We start from the raw sequence: 21,240 nt of genomic DNA, 5'->3' as shown, positions 1-21,240 counted from the left end.
TCACATGCTGCACTGAATGCTCCTTCTCAAGGAAATATAAGTCGCCTTTCCTTTTGGCTTTAGCAGATATGCCATCTGCACATATGTTGCAGTCTGTAGCTGTAAAACAAACTTTAAAGTGCTGTTCAGTCAAGGCTGATACTGAAAGCAAATTATAGTTCAGGCTTGGAACATTAAGCATGTGTAACTTTCTCCCAAGGCTCGGGATGTTGATAAGACCACTCCCTGCTACATTGGCAGACAGCCCGTTTGCGAGCTTCACACACTGACCTTGTGTAGGAGTGAATGTCTCAAAAAGCCTTCTATCCTTGGCAATGTGCTCCGTTGCACCACTGTCAATCATAAATTGCTGGCTACTACAGGAGGAATCATTAATGATAACATTACACCCACCTCCTTTTGTAACAGCAGGAGAATGTTTCTTTTTGTTCAAGCCGCACTGGCGTTGTAGGTGCTTGAGACTTCCACACAAGTAGCACTTACGTACAGCATATGCTTTAGCTGCAGCTGCTTTGCATTCTGCCCCTTTAAGAACCTCCCGGGCAGGAACATTTGTTGAATGGGCTGGAGCCGCATGGAATTGAGCTGCGTCTCTCCTCCTCATGGCCTCATTCAACAGTCGGTGGGAAATGCTGGACACGGTGAGCTCAGCTTGTGGAACAACGTCAAGGTTAGCCACAAATTGATCATAGCTCTGGTCCAGGGAACAGAGGATTATGTAGACTTGCTGCAGGGAAGAAAAAGTTACCTCTTTTTCCTGCAGCTGGAGTAAAGTGCGCTTCATGTATTCCAGGTGAGTCATCATGTCTCCACCTGTCTCCAAACGTGCACTTCAGAGCTTCTTCATTAGGAAAATGTGGGACCCGACGCTCTCTCTCACATATAGAGCCTTTAGTGCATCCCAACACGACTTGGCAGTATTAGACCCTTTAACATGGATGAGCTGTGAATCTTCCAAGGTTAAGCCAATTAACGAGAATGCCTTATCATCATTACTCCGATGCTTGGCTATTACATCTGCATCATTAACAGCATGTAACACGGTTAAGTCTGGCGGAGTTGCCACATACTCCCATAAACCTTGGTACTTTAACAGCATGGTGACTTTTTCCGACCATGTGACGTAGTTGTCTCCATTAAGCCTCGTAATGAGGAAGCCAGAGACATGTACGCTGGACTCCATTGGTTCTGCCTTATACACATACAAAGTGCCACGCCCAAAAACTGTTTGTCTTACTCACGAGTAGAACGCTGGAAAATGCTGCAGCAGACAGAGCTTACTCCCCCGTAGACCACGCTGGGCCCCTAACCGATGTCAGTGTGCGTGGAAGTTCTGCAGGTATGAGTGCCCTGATAAATGCAGCCACCAGTAAAAGTTCTATGAAGACAAAACTTCAGCAAGCCAGTTGAAACAGTTGTATTTGGTGTAAGGCAAAGAGAGTAGTAATAGGCAGTCCAGATAGTCAATACACAGTAAGTTTAGTCCATCCAAGTTAGCAGTACACAGTCACAGTCCAAGAGAGTAGTCTACACATACCAAGTCATCATCATCATCAAGCAGTCCGACAGAGTAACAGCCTCTGATCAAAATAGCTATCCACTCCTCTGCACGTCCTCCGTATTCATCAACCCACAGAGAATGAGAGTTAGGCTCTCTGTTGATATAGTGCAGCTAGCCAATCATGTTACCCAATTCTTAACTAGCTGCACATGCTTCTCACATGCATTTCATTAGCAGGTATAGTAGGAGTTACATAACAGTGCATCAGCACTTTTCCCCTTAAAGTGCCCAATGCTGTCAATTTGAGCCTCTGCCTTGCTGTTGACATAGCTCTTTCACAAGTTGTGCATATGTGAACAAGCCTTTCAATATCTATGTTCATTATAAATTTAAGTTTTTCCTGCCTGACCATCTGTATCCTTAGCCATTTTTAACCCTTTTATGCCAAACAATTTGCAGTCTCATAAATGTGTGTGTAGAGGACCTGGAGTGCGTGATTGCACAAGAGGGAATTTTAACAGATGCTTTCAGGAGTGTGAAAAGTTCCCCCTGCTGAAATTCCCTCTTCCACAAGGCTTAAAAATGTACAACCACAAACTATTTACAAGGAATAAACTTACAGTTTACAAAAGTCCATGATGCAGTGGGACTGTGTGAGCAATATGCAGTTATTGAAACTAAATGTAGAAGGAACCATAGCACAGAGAGTACCAGCTAACAGATGAATGGTATTTTGCCATGAGAAACTAGCTGGGAGCCAGGAAAGCAGAACTAAAACTGTAATTCTGCTTGACAGCTTCTTACATGCCTAGTGCAAAGTAATCTACAGAACAATGTGAGAATTCTAAAAAAAAAGGTTCAGTGATATTGTTTGAATGAACTTGCCTTTTGAAATAGTTCCAAGCTTTCATGTATTCTATTGTATCCATTAATTGGCTCTCCAGATTTCTTGTATCTTTCTTTCTGTGGGAGACAGCTATGTAGTACTAAAACAAAATATTTCAGGCTAGTATCTCCCAACAAGCAATTCTTCATTCTGCAAGGTTATCACATTCATTTTAGTAAGACATTAAGGTCATTCCCATATGGGAGCTCTCCCTGGCTTGGTTGCTCTTGGGAAGTGGGGGGTTTACCTTGCTTCCCCACATGGGACAGCTGCAGCTTAGTGGTAGAGCATCTGCTTGGCATCTCCAGTGAAAAAGGGACCAGGTGGTTAGTGAAGTGCAAAACTTCTGCCTGAGACTTTGGAGAGCTGCTACCAGTCTGAGTGGACAATACTGACCTTGATGGGCCAAAGGTCAGATTCAGTGCAAGGCAGCTTCATGTGTACTTCTGTGCACCTCCTGGGTTTGCCTAGTATTTCTTGCAATGTTTCCCAATCCTGATTTGCTGTGATATTTTGAGAATGATTGCAGCAAAGGGTGCTGTGTGTGTGCCACCCACATAGATGGAAAAGTCCAGATTTCTCTTGTCACATCCACTTCATCACCATTTCCCTGTGACCACCATTTCCCCAACACCAGTGAAGAGCTTTTTAAAAAATTGGCCATTGGCATATCCAACCATATCAGGTTGTCTAAATTCCCTGCTTTTGTTTATTTTTCAAAGTAAGTCTCTAGCCTCTTTAGTTGAGAGATATAGGGGTACAGACGTATCTGCAACAAAAGGAACTAAATAAAAGCTGAGAATTCAGAGAACATAATAGACTGTGATGGTGGTATGTCAAATGATGGTCACAGAGTTACTCAGGGCAACTTTGTCGCCACAGTGCAAGGGGCCAGGATGGGAAAAGGCTACCCTGTCTTCAGCTGTGGTGGTGGGTGGATGCTTAAGAAGTAAGAAGGATACCTAAGAAGCACAGTCTTCATTCTGGTCCACTTCTCCCCTTCTTCAGGCCATGCTGCTCCATTGCTGTTTTTTAAAAAAAAATCCTGGAAAAATCTTCTGGTAGCATGGGGGGAGGGGCTGCTGCAGAGGACTGGGACAGGGGAAATGCAGGGAGACCTGCCATATGGAACCTCTGTAACAACAGCTGCAGCAACAACAAGGAAACCAGGCCAGCCTTACCTATGTGGAAAACACCTGCATTTCAACAGTATGCAGAAACTGGCTCTTTAAATGCTATATTACTTCTGACCTTTACAGAATGCCCATATTCTTATGCTAGAATGTAAATATTGTGATACCCATAGTAAAATATTCCACTACAGAGCAAATTATAACTAATTTAAAATGATTACTGAATGGATACTCAGTAGCATTTCTTTATACCCTTTGCCCCCCAAGGTCGGAATAAAGAGTCGGACACAATACATTGGAATAAAATTGGGCCACTTTATTAACTTAACAGAATAAACAGCAAGGGCACCCCACCAGCGGCCTGGCCAGGGCTAGGGGTCACCGCGACTGCTCCCCTGCCATTAACGGGAGAGAGACCCAGCCCCCCAGCCGGAGCTGAGCAACTCAGCTCCCTCCAGGCAGGCCCAGCAGGGAGACCCGCACCAGAGGGCCCAAACCCAGACGCACGTCTCGCCGGAAAGGCACCCTCTAGCCGAGCCTCCTGGACAGTCTGCATTCTCCAAACCCAAGGTTGATCATGCCAGACCCCAAATTCCCCAAAATGGGGATGCTTCGCAGTCCTCCCCTAGCCGCATAGTGTCCTAAACCCCAAAAACCTGCAAACTAAAGAGACCACCTATTTAAAGGCACCATCCCGAAGCCAATTCCACAATCCACTGTAATGCTATGCAGGGTAGGCAAAAAACACACCCCAGCAATAGCCAAACAGCCAGAGCGTAAAAAATTCCTACCCGGCTCCTCAAATGAGGCAACCAGCAAAGCCTACATAACATACAGGGTGGGAGGGAAAGCCGATCCCCGTCGAAGTGCCTGGAGGGAGCATAGAGCTAGCCGTTAACACGGCTATGCTCCGCCCCTCCAATTGCTATGCTCCGCCCCTCCAATTGCGCGCCCAAACGGACAAACTCCTCCTCCTCCTCCCAGGGAGGCAAACGGAGCGAAAGCAGCCTAGCAGCTATGCTGCAGGCTGCACGCTCTATATTCCGAATATTGTTAAACTAAATATTGGAGAACCATTCGTGCAAGCTGCAAAGTAACATTGTATTGTAATGTGTGAGCAATTGCCTTTAGCATGGGTTCCAAAGCTAAAAGAAAGCGGCCAGTGGAAGGTGAACGAAACACAGAACTGAACCTAGGACCTGTGTAGCAGCTGCACCTGTCAGACTTCGGTCTGCTACCCATAGGAGGAATCATATACAAGTGTGGTACTGTCTACGTCTTTCGAGCAAAGGAGAACTGAGATAGTGGACTGTAAAGTACTACCGTACAAGAGTGGTGTGAAATAACATTCTGATTTTTCTATGGACATTTAATGAATTTTGGTTTGTGATGATAATATAATTTCATCATTATGAAAGGAATCCCCAGGTGGGGGCAGGGGATCCCCCAGTTTGGAGGCCCTCCCCCTGCTTCAGAGTCATCAGAAAGCAGGGGGGGGGAGGGAAATGTCTGCTGGGATCTCTATTATCTCCTATGGAGACTTATTCCCATAGGAAATAATGGAGAACTGATCTGTGGGTATCTGGAGCTCTGGGGAGGCTGTTTTTTGAGGTAGAGGCACCAAATTTGCAGTATAGCATCTAGTGTCTCTGCACAAAATATTCCCCCCCCCCGCCAAGTTTCAAAAAGGTTGGAGCAGGGGGTCCAATGTTATGAGCCCCAAAGAAGGTGCCCCTATCCTTCATTATTTCCTGTGGAAGGAAGGCATTTAAAAGGTGTGCGGTCCCTTTAAATGTGATGGCTGGAACTCCCTTTGGAGTTCAATGATGCTTGTCATGACTTTGCTCCTAGCTCCACCGCAATGTCTCCTGGCTCCACCCCCAAAGACTCCTGGCTCCACCCCCAAAGTCCCCAGATGTTTCTTGAATTGAACTTGGCAATCCTATTACTGAGTACCCACAGCTCACATACCATACACTATGAAACAGTCTTTCCAATATGATTGAATCCTGCTACTGCTATGTTAAGGAACTAAACATGGGTGACTTCTGCTTCATGATTTTAGAAACCACAACAAGGGCTCACAGATTCTTAAACATATACTGGCCTTGTCATGCTAATTTTAAATGAAACACTGGTCTTCAGCTAGTAGACTCACTCAAGGCTTTTTTTTGTAGAAAAAGCCCAGCAGGAACTCATTTGCATATTGGGTCAGACCCCTGATGTCACCATTGTTTTGCACAGGGCTTTTTTGTAGGAAAAGCCCAGCAGGAACTCATTTACATATTAGGCCACATCCCCTGACAACAAGCCAGCCGGGACTGCGTTCCTTTGTGTTCCTGCTAAAAAAAAGCCCTGGGCACAGTCGTCTTTCAAGCTAATAAACTTATTAAAGTTGCGAGAAACTGTGTGGCCAACATCTAGTATTGAAAATGCTATTCTTCATTCCTGCCCTCCCCCTGCCCCCACTTTGTCGCCAGGTGCCAAGAAAATGGCATCAGACATCAAGCCAAAAGCAATCTATTGAGATGGCAAGAGATGAAAAATATTAAGCTAGTCTGTTCTGTGTTGGTCATGTGTGCAGTAATCAGCATCCAATGGCAGTGTGAAAGTCCGTAATAAATTGTTATATGTATGTATATTTATATATAAGTTATTGAAAAAATAACCAGGATTCTTGTTGGCAGTTGGAGCCTCATTATATAGTTGGAGAGATGGTAGCTCAGTGGTAGAGCATCTGCTGGGTAAGCAGAAGGTCCCAAGCTCAATCCCCAGCATCTCCAACTAAAAAGGATCCAAGCAAGTAGACATGAAAAACCTCAGCTTGAGACGCTGGAGAGCCGCTGCCAGTCTGAGTAGACAATACTGACTTTGATGGACCAAGGGTCTGATTCAGTATACGGCAGCTTCATATGTTCTTAAAATGTAAGGTGTATAACTCTAAAACTTTCCCATGGTTCTTAATAATTAAATTAAGGTGACCAAGAGTTGAGTTTTCAAGAGAAATAATTTTTTGCATACAGCAGAGGAAATGACCATTTTGTGTCTTCCTGTTGGAAATTTTGTGGATATACTGCCCAATCCATTGGTTAGTTACCATTTCTTTGAACAGCAGCGTGCTGCTTTGAACTTTAGCATGAGGAGCTTTCCTAAGCACAGAAACACTGTGAGAGGCACAGAAGTGTGCTGCCTCTGCTTCTAAAAAAAACCCAGTACCTCAGTCAATATATTGAAAACTGTGCTTGACTAGTTATCTCATCTCTGGCACAGATCACAACTAGATTATCATTTATCTAAACCTTTTATTTATTTATTTAGTTATTATTTCTTAAGATGAATTACAAAATGTAGGTTACAGCATATAAAAACTGCAATCAGAGAGCAAAAGACATCCAATAAACAGTGCAATTAAACAAGAATTACAAAATTAGAAGACAGTGCATACAGAAAACAGTCTAGGACATGACATAACATAATGCAGAGAATGGATTACAAAAGCAGAAGTCAAAACATTGAGAGCAAGCACAGGTAGTTCATGGGAAGTTAGCTGTTTTTAATTAATTGGATTTATTGATTTTATATGTATTTTATGTTGATGTGCATCACCTAGAGCCTGGCATTGGCTGGGATAAGGCAATTCACAAATATAATAATAATAATAATAATAATAATAATAATAATAATAATAATAATAATAATAATAATAATAATAATAATAATAATAATAATACACTAAACAGTACAAAAGGCTGCAATCCAACTCTCTTTATAAAAGTGTCCTTCTGAACCATGCTATTATACCACAGCCATATTCTGATATAAAAATGCCCTCCTAAACATTCTGTTTTTCATATTTTGCAGAATATAGCCGTATGGGTGCCTCCCTGACCTTAGAAGAGAAAGGAATACTTTTCTTTCATTTTTTAAAAAAATCTAGTCTGAGGAAGAATTCTCTGAAATTTGTATACCACATAGTAAACCTTGGGTGGTTTTAATTGTGATGGTGGAACACCTTTTTCTGTAACATTTTTATGTGAGAATAACAGCTGATTAAAAACTTCCTTTTTAAAAAGAAGACATATTAATATCTAGAATTTCATACTAAGATTGCTGACACAGCAAGTATCTCCCTGAAGAAACCTGAGTTCAAATTGCCATTCATCCACAAAGCTCACCCTCCTCTCCAGACTTAGAAACAAGGGATTTAAATTTTACACCCTACAAATTCCTTTTTAATATACATTTATTTTTATAATTGAGGCTTTAGGGACTGCTTAGTCTCCTAGCCCTCAGTGAGGGCAATGCCTATATTTAGAGTGCCACTCGGCTATTACTTGCCTATTTAGAGTGTCACTTGGCTATTATGAGGGTGATTATAGTACAGGTTTATTTCAGTGGTATGCATGACTTGGTTGTTTCCTTGTTTGGTGTAGTGGTTAAGAGCAGCGTACTGCTGGCATGTCAAAATGTGTCTGGTGCAATGTCACCCAGAAGTGATGTCACTACAACTTGTGAGGGGATGGTCTAGCATTTGGAAAGAACCCTGTGATAACCAGAGAGTTTTTCTACCAAGTGCTTGAATGCCCTCCTATTTGCATAGTCATCATAAGCCAACTGGGTGACCTTGGGCCAGTCACAGTTATCTCAGAGCTCTCTCAGCCCTACCTACCTCACAGAGTGTCTGTTGTGGGGAGAAGAAGGGAAGGGAAGATTGTAAGCCACTCCAAGACTCCTCCAGATAGTGAAGATTGAGGTATAAAACCAACTCCTTCCTCACCCCTCTCAGTATTATACTGGAGAGCTGGGGCCTGAGAAAGTTGTGAGGAGAGCCACCTACATTCCTCTGAGCTCCTTGGAATAAGGAGATAGGATAATTAAAAGCAGCTTGGGGTGGATTCTTTCAGCAGGAAACCAACAGCAGAGGAAAAATTAAAAGAACCTCTCTCCCAAATGCTGTTCTTGTTCTGCCAGATTCAAAATGTAATGTGTGGTTTGACCTTTGTGTATGACTGGTTATTTATGTTCAGTTTGGTTGGGCTACATTCAGTGCATGTCCAGCAGCAATAATCAGTTTTCACAACCACAGGCCAAGCTTCAGTAACTAAAGTCTGATTCCTTAGGTAGACAGTTAGCTGACTGAAATCTCAGCACTCCAACCTGAATGGCATATTTTAAAGACAATTCTGTATAATACATGGGAAGAAATTCAAGTTTGCCCTTGATGTAGAACTGCAGCCAATCCTGTTTCTTCAGTGAATGTATTTTTTTTTTCATTTGCATGTAGGGTTCCCAGGTCTAATTCAGAAAATATCTGAGGACTTTGGAAGTGGAGCCAGGAGACTTTGGGTGGAGTCAGACTTTCCCATTCCCAAAATAAATACATAAAAATACAGCAGTGCAGTTCACCTGAATAGTCATCATTTCCTCATCCCCCAATAGCGGCAATTCTAGTAAATGAAAGTGTAAACACACAAAAAGCAGCCAAAATGCACAGAGTTTGCAAGCGCACATTTTTGTGATCTCACTCAGGCTTTACTCACAGGAATTGCTGTTCTTCAGGCTAACACTGGCAAATAAAGAAAGAGAGATGGAGTTTTCTTCCATCCCATAAACAGGTTAGAACATAAGAACATAAGAGAACATAAGAGAAGCCATGTTAGATCAGGCCAATGGCCCATCCAGTCCAACATTCTGTGTCACACAGCGGCCAAATATATATATATATATATACACACACACACACACACACACACACACACACACTGTGGCTAATAGCCACTGATGGACCTCTGCTCCATATTTTTATCTAACCCCTTCTTGAAGGTGGCTATGCTTGTGGACGCCACCACCTCCTGTGGCAGTGAATTCCACATGTTAATCACCCTTTGGGTGAAGAAGTACTTCCTTTTATCCGTTTAACCTGTCTGCTCAGCAATTTCATCGAATGCCCACGAGTTCTTGTATTGTGAGAAAGGGAGAAAAGTACTTCTTTCTCTACTTTCTCCATCCCATGCATTATCTTGTAAACTTCTATCATGTCACCCCTCAGTCGACGTTTCTCCAAGCTAAAGAGCCCTAAGCGTTTCAACCTTTCTTCATAGGGAAGGTGTTCCAGCCCTTTAATCATTTTAGTTGCCCTTTTCTGAACTTTCTCCAATGCTATAATATCCTTTTTGAGGTGCGGCGACCAGAACTGCACACAATACTCCAAATGAGACCGCACCATCGATTTATACAGAGGCATTATGATACTGGCTGATTTGTTTTCAATTCCCTTCCTAATAATTCCCAGCATGGCGTTGGTTCCTATACAAAGACTCTGAAAACAATACAAAACAATACAAAACAAGCACAGAGACACACACACACTCATAACTGGCTCTGGTTCTTCCACAAGGACATATGAAAAGTATGCTCTCTTTCACGCTGCTCTCTTTCACACTCACACACACTTACTTGCTCTGAAACGAAAGCAAAACAAACTAAGGGACTGTGCTCTCAGGAGGCTCTGCTGCTGACCCTTTCCCATGTAGTATTTCCTGCTCAAATTTAAAGGCACACACACACATTTTAAAATGGGGCCTGTTTTCAGGTTTCTAAACCTGAGGAAGATCTAGAGGTACATGGTGACTGTGGGGGCGGGACTTCCCCCGTTGGCCAGTTGGCTGGGGGCAGGGTGGAGCCTGTAAAACCGGGGGATCCTCCGCTGGGACCTGGGGATTGGGAAGCCTATTTGTTAGCTAGCTTTTTAGCTAAGCACTTACAGCTTCTAGCTGAAAGAAGTAATGAGAGAGCCATTAGACAAAGATCATGGCTGGCAAACTGCAATCCTAAGATCACTGGCATTTGGAGAACCAAATTAATAACAGAGGTGGCCTCCATTTCTTGTCTCATCCTCGATTTGTCACAGCAAGGTCTTATACAATTAAACCCCTAAACAAAATAGTTCCAATCAACTGTGTAATTGGCTTTCAGTTCAGCTATTTTCTGGAAAGTGAAATTGAAGCAGTCGTTGGACCGCTCAAAGCCAAAAGCATCTGAAAGCAACCCTGGCCAGAAACCCATCCATAGAGTCTCTGCCTTGATTTTCTTAAGGTCACAGAGTAGCCTTGAAGGCACATTAATGCACATCTTGAAAAATCCACACTGGCATTTCTGCATGCATGAATAAATACATCCCCTGTTGTTCCCCCCTCCTCCCAAGCTGATACTAGTAGCAGTATGCTTTTGTGTTTCTCCTGGTACAATCAGGTGAAGTCAACATCCTTCTACCCTGTCTAATGGTGATGCATTAATTCAACACACTGGCATTTTCTAGGCTGACTGCCAAGCGTATGTCTGTATTAGGGAAACATATGTATGTGTGTCTGAGGCAGCCTGGGTTAATACACTCAGTCATTCATATTATGCTTTCCGTGCGAACCTCCCAGGGTGCCTGTAAAACAAAAGCAGCCGAGGACGTGCCAGTAGTGGGTAAACAGCAGCTTCTGTGGCTCAGCCAGTGGTCGGCAGGCCCAGGATGTTGTTCCCTCTCTAAAACTCTGTCAGTACCTGGGTGGGAGACTGTGCAAGAACACCATGTACACCGTCCTGAGTTCCTTGAAGGGAGGGCAACAATAAGGGGATGAAAACTGGCTCGAGGAAATTTACCACAAAGAGCTGGAAAGACAGAGATGCCCTAAAAATAGGACTTGTCATAGATCCTGCTAAGATAGAGATGATAGGGTGGAGCCAATCTAGAGGCATCACACTGGAAATCTGGACGCCCTTCAGTTCCTCAGCACAATGGGGAGATGAGGCTACTGTGGCTTCTGCTGCTTTTGTACCTGGTTTTGTCATCTGTGCTCCTCCCTCAAAATTGAGGAGAGGAGAATGATATAAGACAGGAGTGGCCAACGGTGGCTCTCCAGATGTTTTTGCCTACAACTCCCATCAGCCCCAACCATTGGCCATGCTGGCTGGGGCTGATCCGAGTTGTAGGCAAAAAACATCTGGAGAACTACCATTGGCCACCCCTGAGTAAGCTGCTTTGAGTCCCTGCTGGGGAGAAAGGTGTGGTATAAATGAAGTAAATCAATGGATAAACTACTGCTGGGAGCAGGGTGACAGGTGTGCTGCTCAGAACAGGTGAGTGTGGGGGAAGGTAACCAAACCAGGCAGGAATAGGTGGGAGAAACCATGACTGCCATGTCTCCTGATGCACCAGGAGATTTAACTGTGTTAAGGGTTGCAAGGTAGCAACCCTAAAAAGAGCAACAAACCAATATCTTTTTCCAGTGTGCCATGAACCTACCACATTTTCATCTCAGTTCTTCTTGGGGTTGCCAAGTCCAATTCAAGAAATATCTGGGGACTTTGCAGGTGGAGCCAGGAGCAAGGTTGTAACAAGCATAATTGAACTCCAAAGGGAGTTCTGGCCATCACATTTAAAGGAACTGCACACCTTTTAAATTCCTTCCCTCCACTGGAAATAATGAAGGATAGGGGCACCTTCTTTTGGGGCTCATGGAATTGGATTGCCTCTGCATATCAACCCTGGACTTCCTTGGTGGTCTCCCACCCAACTACTAACTAGGGACAACCCTGCTTAGCTTCTGAGATGGTTGGACTAGCCAGGTCAGAGCATTCAGCTTTTACAAAAAACAAACACACTCTGAGGTGCCAACAATTTAATAATTCTATAACAGTTACATTGTTGTATGTCTAAGTCAATGTGGTGACAGTTGTTAGGATTTATTCTTCTTTGTGAGACTTCCCTCCCCCCCCCCTCCAGAGGGAACAAAATACAGATAACCAGTTTGCCACATGGTGATGTTTGTTTGTTTACCAGTGTCCATCTGCAATATTAAAATATGGTTTAATATAAAATATGATATAATTTTTTGCGTGACTCATTCTCATGTGTGTGGTAAAGACTGAGCTCTTTGCCAGCTTGTGAGAGTTGGTTCCAGTTGTGGGTGGGTGGTCATTTGTAGCTGGTAACAGTGCGTGGAGATTTTGTTCCTCTTCAGCTGCAGAATTTCCTGGCTGGAGTCTTTTTAAAGTAGGAGCTTGTTTTCCAGCCTATCTGTTTATAGTTTACAGATTATACAAAAAGTGTTCAAAATGTTTAAGCAGCAGTCTTGTGAGATTTTTTTTTTCATTTGTGTACTGGTACATGTGCTCTTAAATAATGTGTGTTGGTGTGCTAGGTGAGGAAGGAACTGGCTATTGTGGATACAGACACACAACCTTTATTTACGGAGATCCCCCTGCCCCAATTTTTCCAATTTCACAGAGGTGCACAAAGAAAGCAGCATTTTGGGGGGGAGGCATTAAAATCCATTTGAAAAAAGTTTATGTTGAGAATTTAAATTATATGCAGTATATGTTTTAATCTCTCATTTGACCATCTACATCAGTAAAGAAAGGGGCACACAGCAGTAACAAAATGCCGAAGCAATGCACAGAAGATAAAGTAGAACTAACATCTTCATTCCATAGCAACAGAACAAGTCCGTAACTAGGGGTGGAGCAACAGCATCCACAGAATATTACCAACCTGATGCTCTCTTCTGATTTGCAACTTTTTGGCACACGTTCATCTTAAACGATATGTAGGATCTAAGTTTTAAACTTAAAAAAACCTTTTATTGCTGGTTCTAGCTTTTGCTCATTTTAATTTAATTGGGTAAGGTTGGAGGGCATGCGATTCAGCCATCTGTGATTGTGTTGGGTCTTGTTCATGCCTGGATGAAAGACTACATGGAAATTCGGTGCATGCTGCCTTGTGTTCTAGAATGGAAGAATCAGAGAATATCAGTGTGAGCTGTTATAATGCTTTTTCTATGCTATTTGGTCCCGCTTTGCTTTTTTATGCAGTTTTCTTGTGTTCTGTGGTTTTACTTGGCCTTGAACAAATCCCCAAAGAGGGTTATATACATATAAATCAGAGGTCCCCAACCTTGTTGAGTTTACAGGTAGTGTTCAAGTCTGAAAACAGGTAGTGAGTGCCGTCATAAAATGGTGACCAACATAAAATGGTATGTGTGGGGGATGTACTGATTGGCAAACCACAAAATGGTTGCCATGGGGTCTAGGGCCAGTCAAAAAGACAGAGGAAAGAAGGAAACTGGACACCAGAAGACATATCAGCAGGCACCATGCTGCCCAAAGTACCACATTCAGAAACATGGAAGTTACTAAATGCATAAAGGTGTTGGTTCTCACCTATATGGCCAGGGGCCTGCATATCTTCAGGACCACCTCTTCCCATATGAGCCCCCTCCCCGAGTTCTGAGATCTGCTACACAACATCTGCTTGTGGTCACTGGTCCTAAGGACATCTGGCTGGCTTCAATGAGGGCTAGGGCCTTCTCGGTCCAAGCCCCTACCTGGTGGAACGAGTTTCTGCTGGAGATCTGAGCCCTGCGGGACTTATCAAAGTTGTGCAGCACCTGTAAGACGGAGCTCTTCCACCAGGCTTTCAACTGATCCAGCAGGCATCCTCTTGTTACCATCTGCCTTCCCCCAAATTTTTACCATTACTGTGACCGTGCTTATGTTGCCAGACATTGACCTATACATTGTTGTGTAGATATGCCCTTTTGCGCCTGTTGGTTGATATATTGCACTGCCCTCAGATTTTTATGCTGTATGCTTTTATTAAGTTTTATATTTTACTTTGTAAGTATGTTACACTTTTGTTGTAAGCCGCCCTGAGCCCACTTGTGGGAAAGGGCAGGATATAAATCTAAAAATTAAATTAAATTAAATTTAAGAAGTGAACAAACTGCTCCATGTTTCCCTCATTGTAGGACAGTAATCTGTATTCACTCAGTATTAATTGTTGTTGCAAATTATTTTCTTTGGATGAAGGAACTGCTTTGTTGCTGCCACAAGGTCATGTTTAATGTGCTGTGGCTGGAGATATTGTGCTGTTGTGATGAATTGCAGCAACGTATTCCCTTCATCGCCCCAGTCTGCATGCCGCACGTTCTTTTGCCCCTGATAGCTCACATTTAACAATGAATCCTGTGTGTCTCTGGCAGGGAGTTTGGCACAGTGTGTTGCATATTTCTCTGTTAAAGACTCTCTTGAGGCTCAAAGACATGCGACAGTGTGATGACTTTAGAGCTTTTGTTATTAACATCTAAAGAGTATGAACAGAAAATTAAATTGCCCCTGCAACAAGGCCACAGAGGAACCCTGGAAAAAGCTTTGGTTTTTTAAAAGCAAAAACAATTGATTTGACAATGTGTAAAACAAAGAGCTGCTGCTTACAAAAACCTTCACCATTCCTTAGTAGCCATCAATCAGGCAAGCTGGCTTTCTTCTTTCTACTTTTTTTTTTAAAGGTAGCCAACAGTGAAGTAAATTCTGTAATTATCAGCAGTCCCCTGTGTGTTCACTGCAGCTTTTCTTTAATGATTGGACCAGTGGGCTCTCCTTCCTTGGAAGTTTTTAAACAGAGGCTAGATGGCCATCTGACAGAGATGAAGATCCTGTGAATTTAGGGGGAGGTGTTTGTGAATTTCCTGCATTGGACTAGATAACCCTAGAGGTCCCTTCCAACTCTATGATTCTATGAGTTAACCAGTTGAAAAGCTGCTATTTAACTGAATGTCTAAAGCTCAGACTGCATCTGGTTGGAATTCCAGATGCATTACAGGGCTAAAAATGGTCCATGGTGTGAAGAGAGGGGGGATTATCATACCCTGTTCTATTTACCCATTATGAAAACATTCCACTCGGAGTGGAGTGATGAGAGTGGAATGGAGTGATGAGAGGTACCCTGGCTTTGGGTGGGTAAGGGTCTTTCTCTTCTTTGCTCTCACCATCCCACACTTGTAAAAACAACACCTCACACACATCCCATGCTGGAAGCCACTGAGATGGTACAAGTTCAGATTCTGTCCCACCCCCACCAGCTCTGCCCCAGTTGCTGCCTTGGATTGCTTACTGGATTCTGCCAGGCGCAGAATTCAGGTGTGTTCTTATAGCCTACAGTCTATCTAGTCAAATTGGTAGGGGGTGTTCTAAGTCAGGTGGTATGACTTCCAAAATAGCTTCCACTTTGTTAAAAGTAAAGGTAGGCAAGCTGGGTACTCATTTTACTGACTTCGGAAGGATGGAAGGCTAATTCAACCTGGAGCCAGATACCTGAACCAGCTTTCGCTGGGATCGAACTCAGGCTGTGAGGAGAGAGCTCAGACTGCAGTACTGCAGCTTTACCCAAAAAATCATTAATCTGTTGGAGAGGAAGCAGTGATCGCTTGATCAATATTTTTTGTGAGAAAGATAATATTCCCCTGTTGAGGGGGATATGGGAATCATACCAAACTTGAGTGGGACCTGGGGATCTCCCACTACTACATTTGATCTCCAGATTACAGAGATCTATTCCTCCAGGTGACAGAGATCTGTTCCTCTAGAGAAAATGGCTGTTTTGGGGGGTGGGCTCTATGGCATTATACCTTGCCATGGTCCTTTCTCTCTCCAAACTCCACCCTCCCCAGACTCCACCCCCAAAATCTCCAAGTATTTCATCACCCAGAGCTGATAACCTTACACCAAACCACAATTTCCAAGGCTGCCTCTGCCAAGATATAGCATATCAGAAAACTTTCCCAGAAGATTTCAGTTCCTAGTCCCCCACCATTTATATCTTCTTTGTTTGTGTGCAGCTGTTAAAATAATTAATGCCTTTATCAGGAGGATCCCTCTCTTCCTTCCTCACAACCATTATTTTGTATTAGGAGAGGTGTGGCCCCCGTTGCCCAGATGATAACAAATTGGAGATTAGGCAAGTAATAGGCAGAGACAGATTAGTAGAGGTGACTATGGTGATGGGTTACTGGGTGTTTGATGAGTGGTCTGTTTTGATGTATGTAAATTAATTATTTGTTCCTTGTAACATATATAAAATTTAATAAAAGATAAATAATAAAAAACAAAACAAATTGTGCTGCATTTGACATCTGCTTCCTTGGTTCCTGCCTGGCCATTATCATTTGCCATAAGCAACAAGGAGGAGCAGATACCACATTATCAGGCTTCCTACCTCCAGTGTTATTATTTTGCCAAAAATCATGTCATTAGTCAAGAGATTTTCTTCTGTCTATGCAGCCCGTGGACTTTGCCTGTAATTCTTCCCTAAGGCAGCTGCTCTCCCTCCCTCCAAACACCCAGAGTTAATGATTTTCATAACTTGGTATGGTTTGCTTCTCTGGCTTTACCTGCTTTACAGCTGGGAACAGCAGGGTGGGGGGTTGAGGCCAAAAATATATCCCATCCCATAGCAATAAGCTCCAAAGAGAAGTACCACAAGATAATTGCAGCCTTCCTGGTTTTGTCGGTTTCACTGTGAAGAATCTCACATTTGAGACAGCAAGAAAGTCATCAGCCGATTTTAAAATAAGCTGCCCTGTTATTGCCCTTGCTGCATTTCACTTCAAGGTCATTGTTTATTTTGGGGGAGTGGGACTCAGGAATTGGGCTGCTTCATTAAATGGCTATAGTTAGCTTGGGTCCTTGGAATTAAAACACAGGCATTGATTATGTATTTTTAAATTTCACCTCCTAAGGGATGAACTACAGGTAGCTGCACTGTTTAGTGGATCCACATGTATTTGTGCAGGTGTCTGCTTGTTTGCATTAAACTGGGAGGTCTATTTTTTTTGTAACAAAAATGAAGCACATGCACCAAAGGAGCTCTACCTTACTTCTCTCCCTGACTTAACCTTATTGAGTTCCTTTGCATTTAAGACTTTTCTCCCAGCCCAACTCACTTCCGTAATTGGAACTGGACAAAAAGTAGAATAGAGAACTAGAAAGTTGCAAAGTGTGTGTTTGTTTTTGTTGTTTCACTGTACTATTTGGTATTATTTGGATTATTGTTTCTTGATATTTTACTGCAAGCCACTTTGGATCCCCTTGGAGAGAAAAACAGCATACAGGTGCTACTGATGAATACATTAGAGCGAGGGGCATTATTTAGCTTCCTTCACCTACATGCTCCATTTTTTAGTTAGTGCTTCTAGGGTTGCCAGGTTTGTGTTGGAAATACCTGGAGACTTTGGGGGTGGATCTGGGAAAGGGTGGGGTTTGGGGAGGGGAGGGGCCTCAGCATGGTACAATGCCATAAAGTCCACCCTTCAAAGTAGCCATTTTCTCCAGAAGTGCTGATCTCTGCCAGCTACAGATCAGTTGTAAAAGCAGGAGATCTCCAGGTAGGGTTGCTAGGTCTCGCCGCCATTGCGGTGGGGGACTTGTTCTTTGTGCGCGCTGTCCCTGGTGTGATGACGTTATTATATTAGAAGCAGGAAACCAGCCAGGGAGGCAGTGGGGCCCTTGGATGACCAAGGGGTCAAAGGATTACTGAAGGAGGATAGGGAAATGGCTGAGAAGCTGAATGCATTTTTTGCCTCTGTCTTCACTGTGGAAGATGAGAAGTGTTTGCCTGCTCCAGAGCCACTTATATTGGAAGGGGTGCTGAAAGACCTGAGTCGGATTGAGGTGACAAGAGAGGAGGTCCTACAACTGATAGACGAATTAAAAACTAATAAGTCACCAGGTCCGGATGGCATACATCCAAGAGTTCTGAAAGAACTCAAAGTTGAACTTGTGGATCTTTTGACAAAAATATGTAATCTTTCATTGAAATCTGCCTCCGTTCCTGAGGACTGGAAGGTAGCAAATATCACCCCCATCTTTAAAAAGGGTTCCAAGGAGATCCGGGTAACTACAGGCCAGTCAGTCTGACTTCAATACCGGGAAAGTTGGTAGAAACCATTATCAGGGACAGAATGAGTAGGCACACGAGTTATTGAGGAAGACTCAGCATGGGTTCTGTAAGGGAAGATCTTGCCTCACTAACCTGTTACATTTCTTTGAGGGGGTGAACAAACATGTGGACAAAGGAGACCCGATAGATATTGTTTACCTTGACTTCCAGAAAGCTTTTGATAAAGTTCCTCATCAAAGGCTCCTTAGTAAGCTTGAGAGTCATGGAGTAAAAGGACAGGTCCTCTTGTGGATCAAAAACTGGCTAATTAATAGGAAGCAGAGAGTGGGTATAAATGGGCAGTCTTCGCAGTGGAGGACGGTAAGCAGTGGAGTGCCGCAGGGCTCAGTACTGGGTCCCATGCTCTTTAACTTGTTCATAAATGATTTGGAGTTGAGAGTAAGCAGTGAAGTGGCCAAGTTTGCAGATGACACTAAATTGTTCAGGGTGGTAAGAACCAGAGAGGATTGTGAGGAACTCCAAAGGGCTGTGTTGAGGCTGGGTGAGTGGGCGTCAACGTGGCAGATGAGGTTTAATGCGGCCAAGTGCAAAGTAATGCACATTGGGGCCAAGAATCCCAGCTGTAAATACAAGTTGATGGGGTGTGAACTGGCAGAGACTTACCAAGAGAGAGATCTTGGGGCCGTAGTAGATAACTCACTGAAAATGTCAAGACAGTATGCATTTGCAATAAAAAAGGCCAACGCCATGCTGGGTGTTATTAGGAAGGGAATTGAAAACAAATCAGCCAGTATAATAATGCCCCTGTATAAATCGATGGTGCGGTTTCATTTGGAATACTGTGTGCAATTCTGGTCACTGCACCTCAAAAAGCATATAATAGCATTGGAAAAAGTGCAGAAAAGGGCAACTAGAATGATTAAAGGGTTGGAACACTTTCCCTATGAAGAAAGGTTAAAACTCTTGGGGCTCTTTAGCTTGGAGAAACGTCGACTGCGGGGTGACATGATAGAGGTTTACAAGATTATGCATGGGATGGAGAAGGTAGAGAAAGTATTTTTCTCCCTTTCTCACAATACAAGAACTCGTGGGCATTCAATGAAATTGCTGAGCAGTCGGGTTAGAACGGATAAAAAGAGGTACTTCTTCACCCAAAGGGTGATTAACATGTGTAATTCACTGCCACAGGAGGTGGCGGCGGCTACAAGCATAGCCAGCTTCAAGAGGGGGTTAGATAAAAATATGGAGCAGAGGTCCTTCAGTGGCTATTAGCCGCAGTGTGTGTGTGTGTGTATGTGTGTGTGTGTGTGTGTATATATATATATATATATATATAAAATTTTTGTCCACTGTGTGATACAGAGTGTTGGACTGGATGGGCCATTGGCCTGATCCAACATGGCTTCTCTTATGTTCTTATGACATCACCAGGGATGGTGCATGCTGATGGGGCTGTTTGGGGGCGGGGATCCCCCGGCAACCTGCTCCCTGCCGGTGGGTTGAGGCCCTCCCGAGTTGGGGACCTCCCGGGCGGGGAATCCCCTGCTCCCGGTGGGAGCTTGGCAGCACTATCTCCAGGCCTCACTTGGAGGCTGGCAATCCTAATTGCCAGTGTGGCATAGTGGTTAGAGTACCAAACTAGGATCTTGGCATTCTAGGTTTGAATCTCCACTCTGCCATGGAAGTTTACTGGGTGACTTTGAGCCAGTTACACATTCTCAGCCTAACCTGCTTCACAATGTTGTTATGAGGATAAAATGTAAGACCCTTTCAGTCCCCATTGGGGATAAAGTTGTGGCTTGTATACATGAATTTGAAGGTATCCTCCATTAATCTAATTCACTTTCAGAGCCATCCATGCTTGTGGCCATCATCATCCATGCTTGTGGCCGGTTTGGTGTTGTGGTTAAGCGTGTGGACTCTTATCTAGAAGAATCGGGTTTGATTCCCTACTCCTCCACTTGCAGCTGCTGGAATGAACTTGGGTTAGCCATAGCTCTCATAGGAGTTGTCCTTGAAAGGGCAGCTGCTGAGAGAGTCCTCTCAGCCCCACCCACCGCACAGGGTGTCTGTTGTGGGGGGAGAAGATATAGGAGATTATAAGCCGCTCTGAGTCTTTGATTCAGAGAGAAGGGTGGGGTATAAATCTGCAGTCGTCTTCTTCTTCTCATGGTTGTACAGAGGGAACTTTAGGTGTGTGATATATACAGTTCTGAGCCTGCTGAGGTGGGGAGGGCGGGATAGAAATAAAATTTATTATTATTATATTATTATTATAGTTCTGTATTTTTAGGTTCAGTGAAGATATCTGACTGATCTCATTGATCCTGAGATTAAAGATACTTCCCCCCTCTGCACAATCACTGTAATTTACACTTAGGCCCATATGGCCCTAGTCTACACCATAACACTATCCTAAGTATTACTTTGCGTTTCCTTTAGCTGTGATCTCCACAAGCATTCCAATCTAAATTATTCTTCTGAGGCTCTTCTGAACATCAGTTCCTTCTTCCCATTTTCAGGCTGTGAAGAGTTACTGAAAGATGCGTTGTCTGTTGAAAGCCTTGGGCCTCGGCGCTATGAGACAGAGTACGTGGATTACTACTACCAGGTAACAAGAGCTGATTCTTAATTACCTTCTTTATGCCGTTCTGTGGGTGTTGAGTATTGCAGTGACATTTCCTGCTTGTTGCTCATGGTGGTGCGTGGCTGCAGTTTACAGAGAAAGAATATGGCAGCCATTAGAAGCAGGAGAAATTCTGACAGAGCCAGATGAGGAGTGTTTGGTGTAATCTGGCTGTATAGCTGAGAAGTATTATGTTCATATAAGCCACAAGTAAGGGTGGTGGTGGTGAGTCCCACTTTTGTGTGATTGCAAAGCCATGGAGCCAAGAAATGTCAATGTGAATTTTTTACAATTGTTATATGGGCTGTGAATGCACTTCAACATTATGATCAGAGGTTCTGTGCTGAAACTCCCGTGGGTTGGCAAAGG

General features: G+C 43.5%; 1 protein-coding gene across 1 annotated transcript in view; it reads left to right on the top strand.

Annotated features, from left to right (window-relative positions):
- RAB11FIP4 (RAB11 family interacting protein 4) overlaps positions 1–21,240 on the top strand; it is a 296,785-nt gene that overhangs the window by 97,113 nt on the left and 178,432 nt on the right. The window contains exon 3 of the mRNA XM_060252683.1: positions 20,768–20,856. Within this exon, the coding sequence (XP_060108666.1) occupies positions 20,768–20,856 (89 nt within the window). The remainder of the gene's footprint in view (positions 1–20,767; positions 20,857–21,240) is intronic.

Source organism: Heteronotia binoei, chromosome 13 (genome assembly GCF_032191835.1).
Source record: "Heteronotia binoei isolate CCM8104 ecotype False Entrance Well chromosome 13, APGP_CSIRO_Hbin_v1, whole genome shotgun sequence".
Taxonomy (NCBI): domain Eukaryota; kingdom Metazoa; phylum Chordata; class Lepidosauria; order Squamata; family Gekkonidae; genus Heteronotia; species Heteronotia binoei.
The sequence above is the reverse complement of the archived record's forward strand: the minus strand, read 5'-3'. Positions and strand labels throughout refer to the sequence as shown.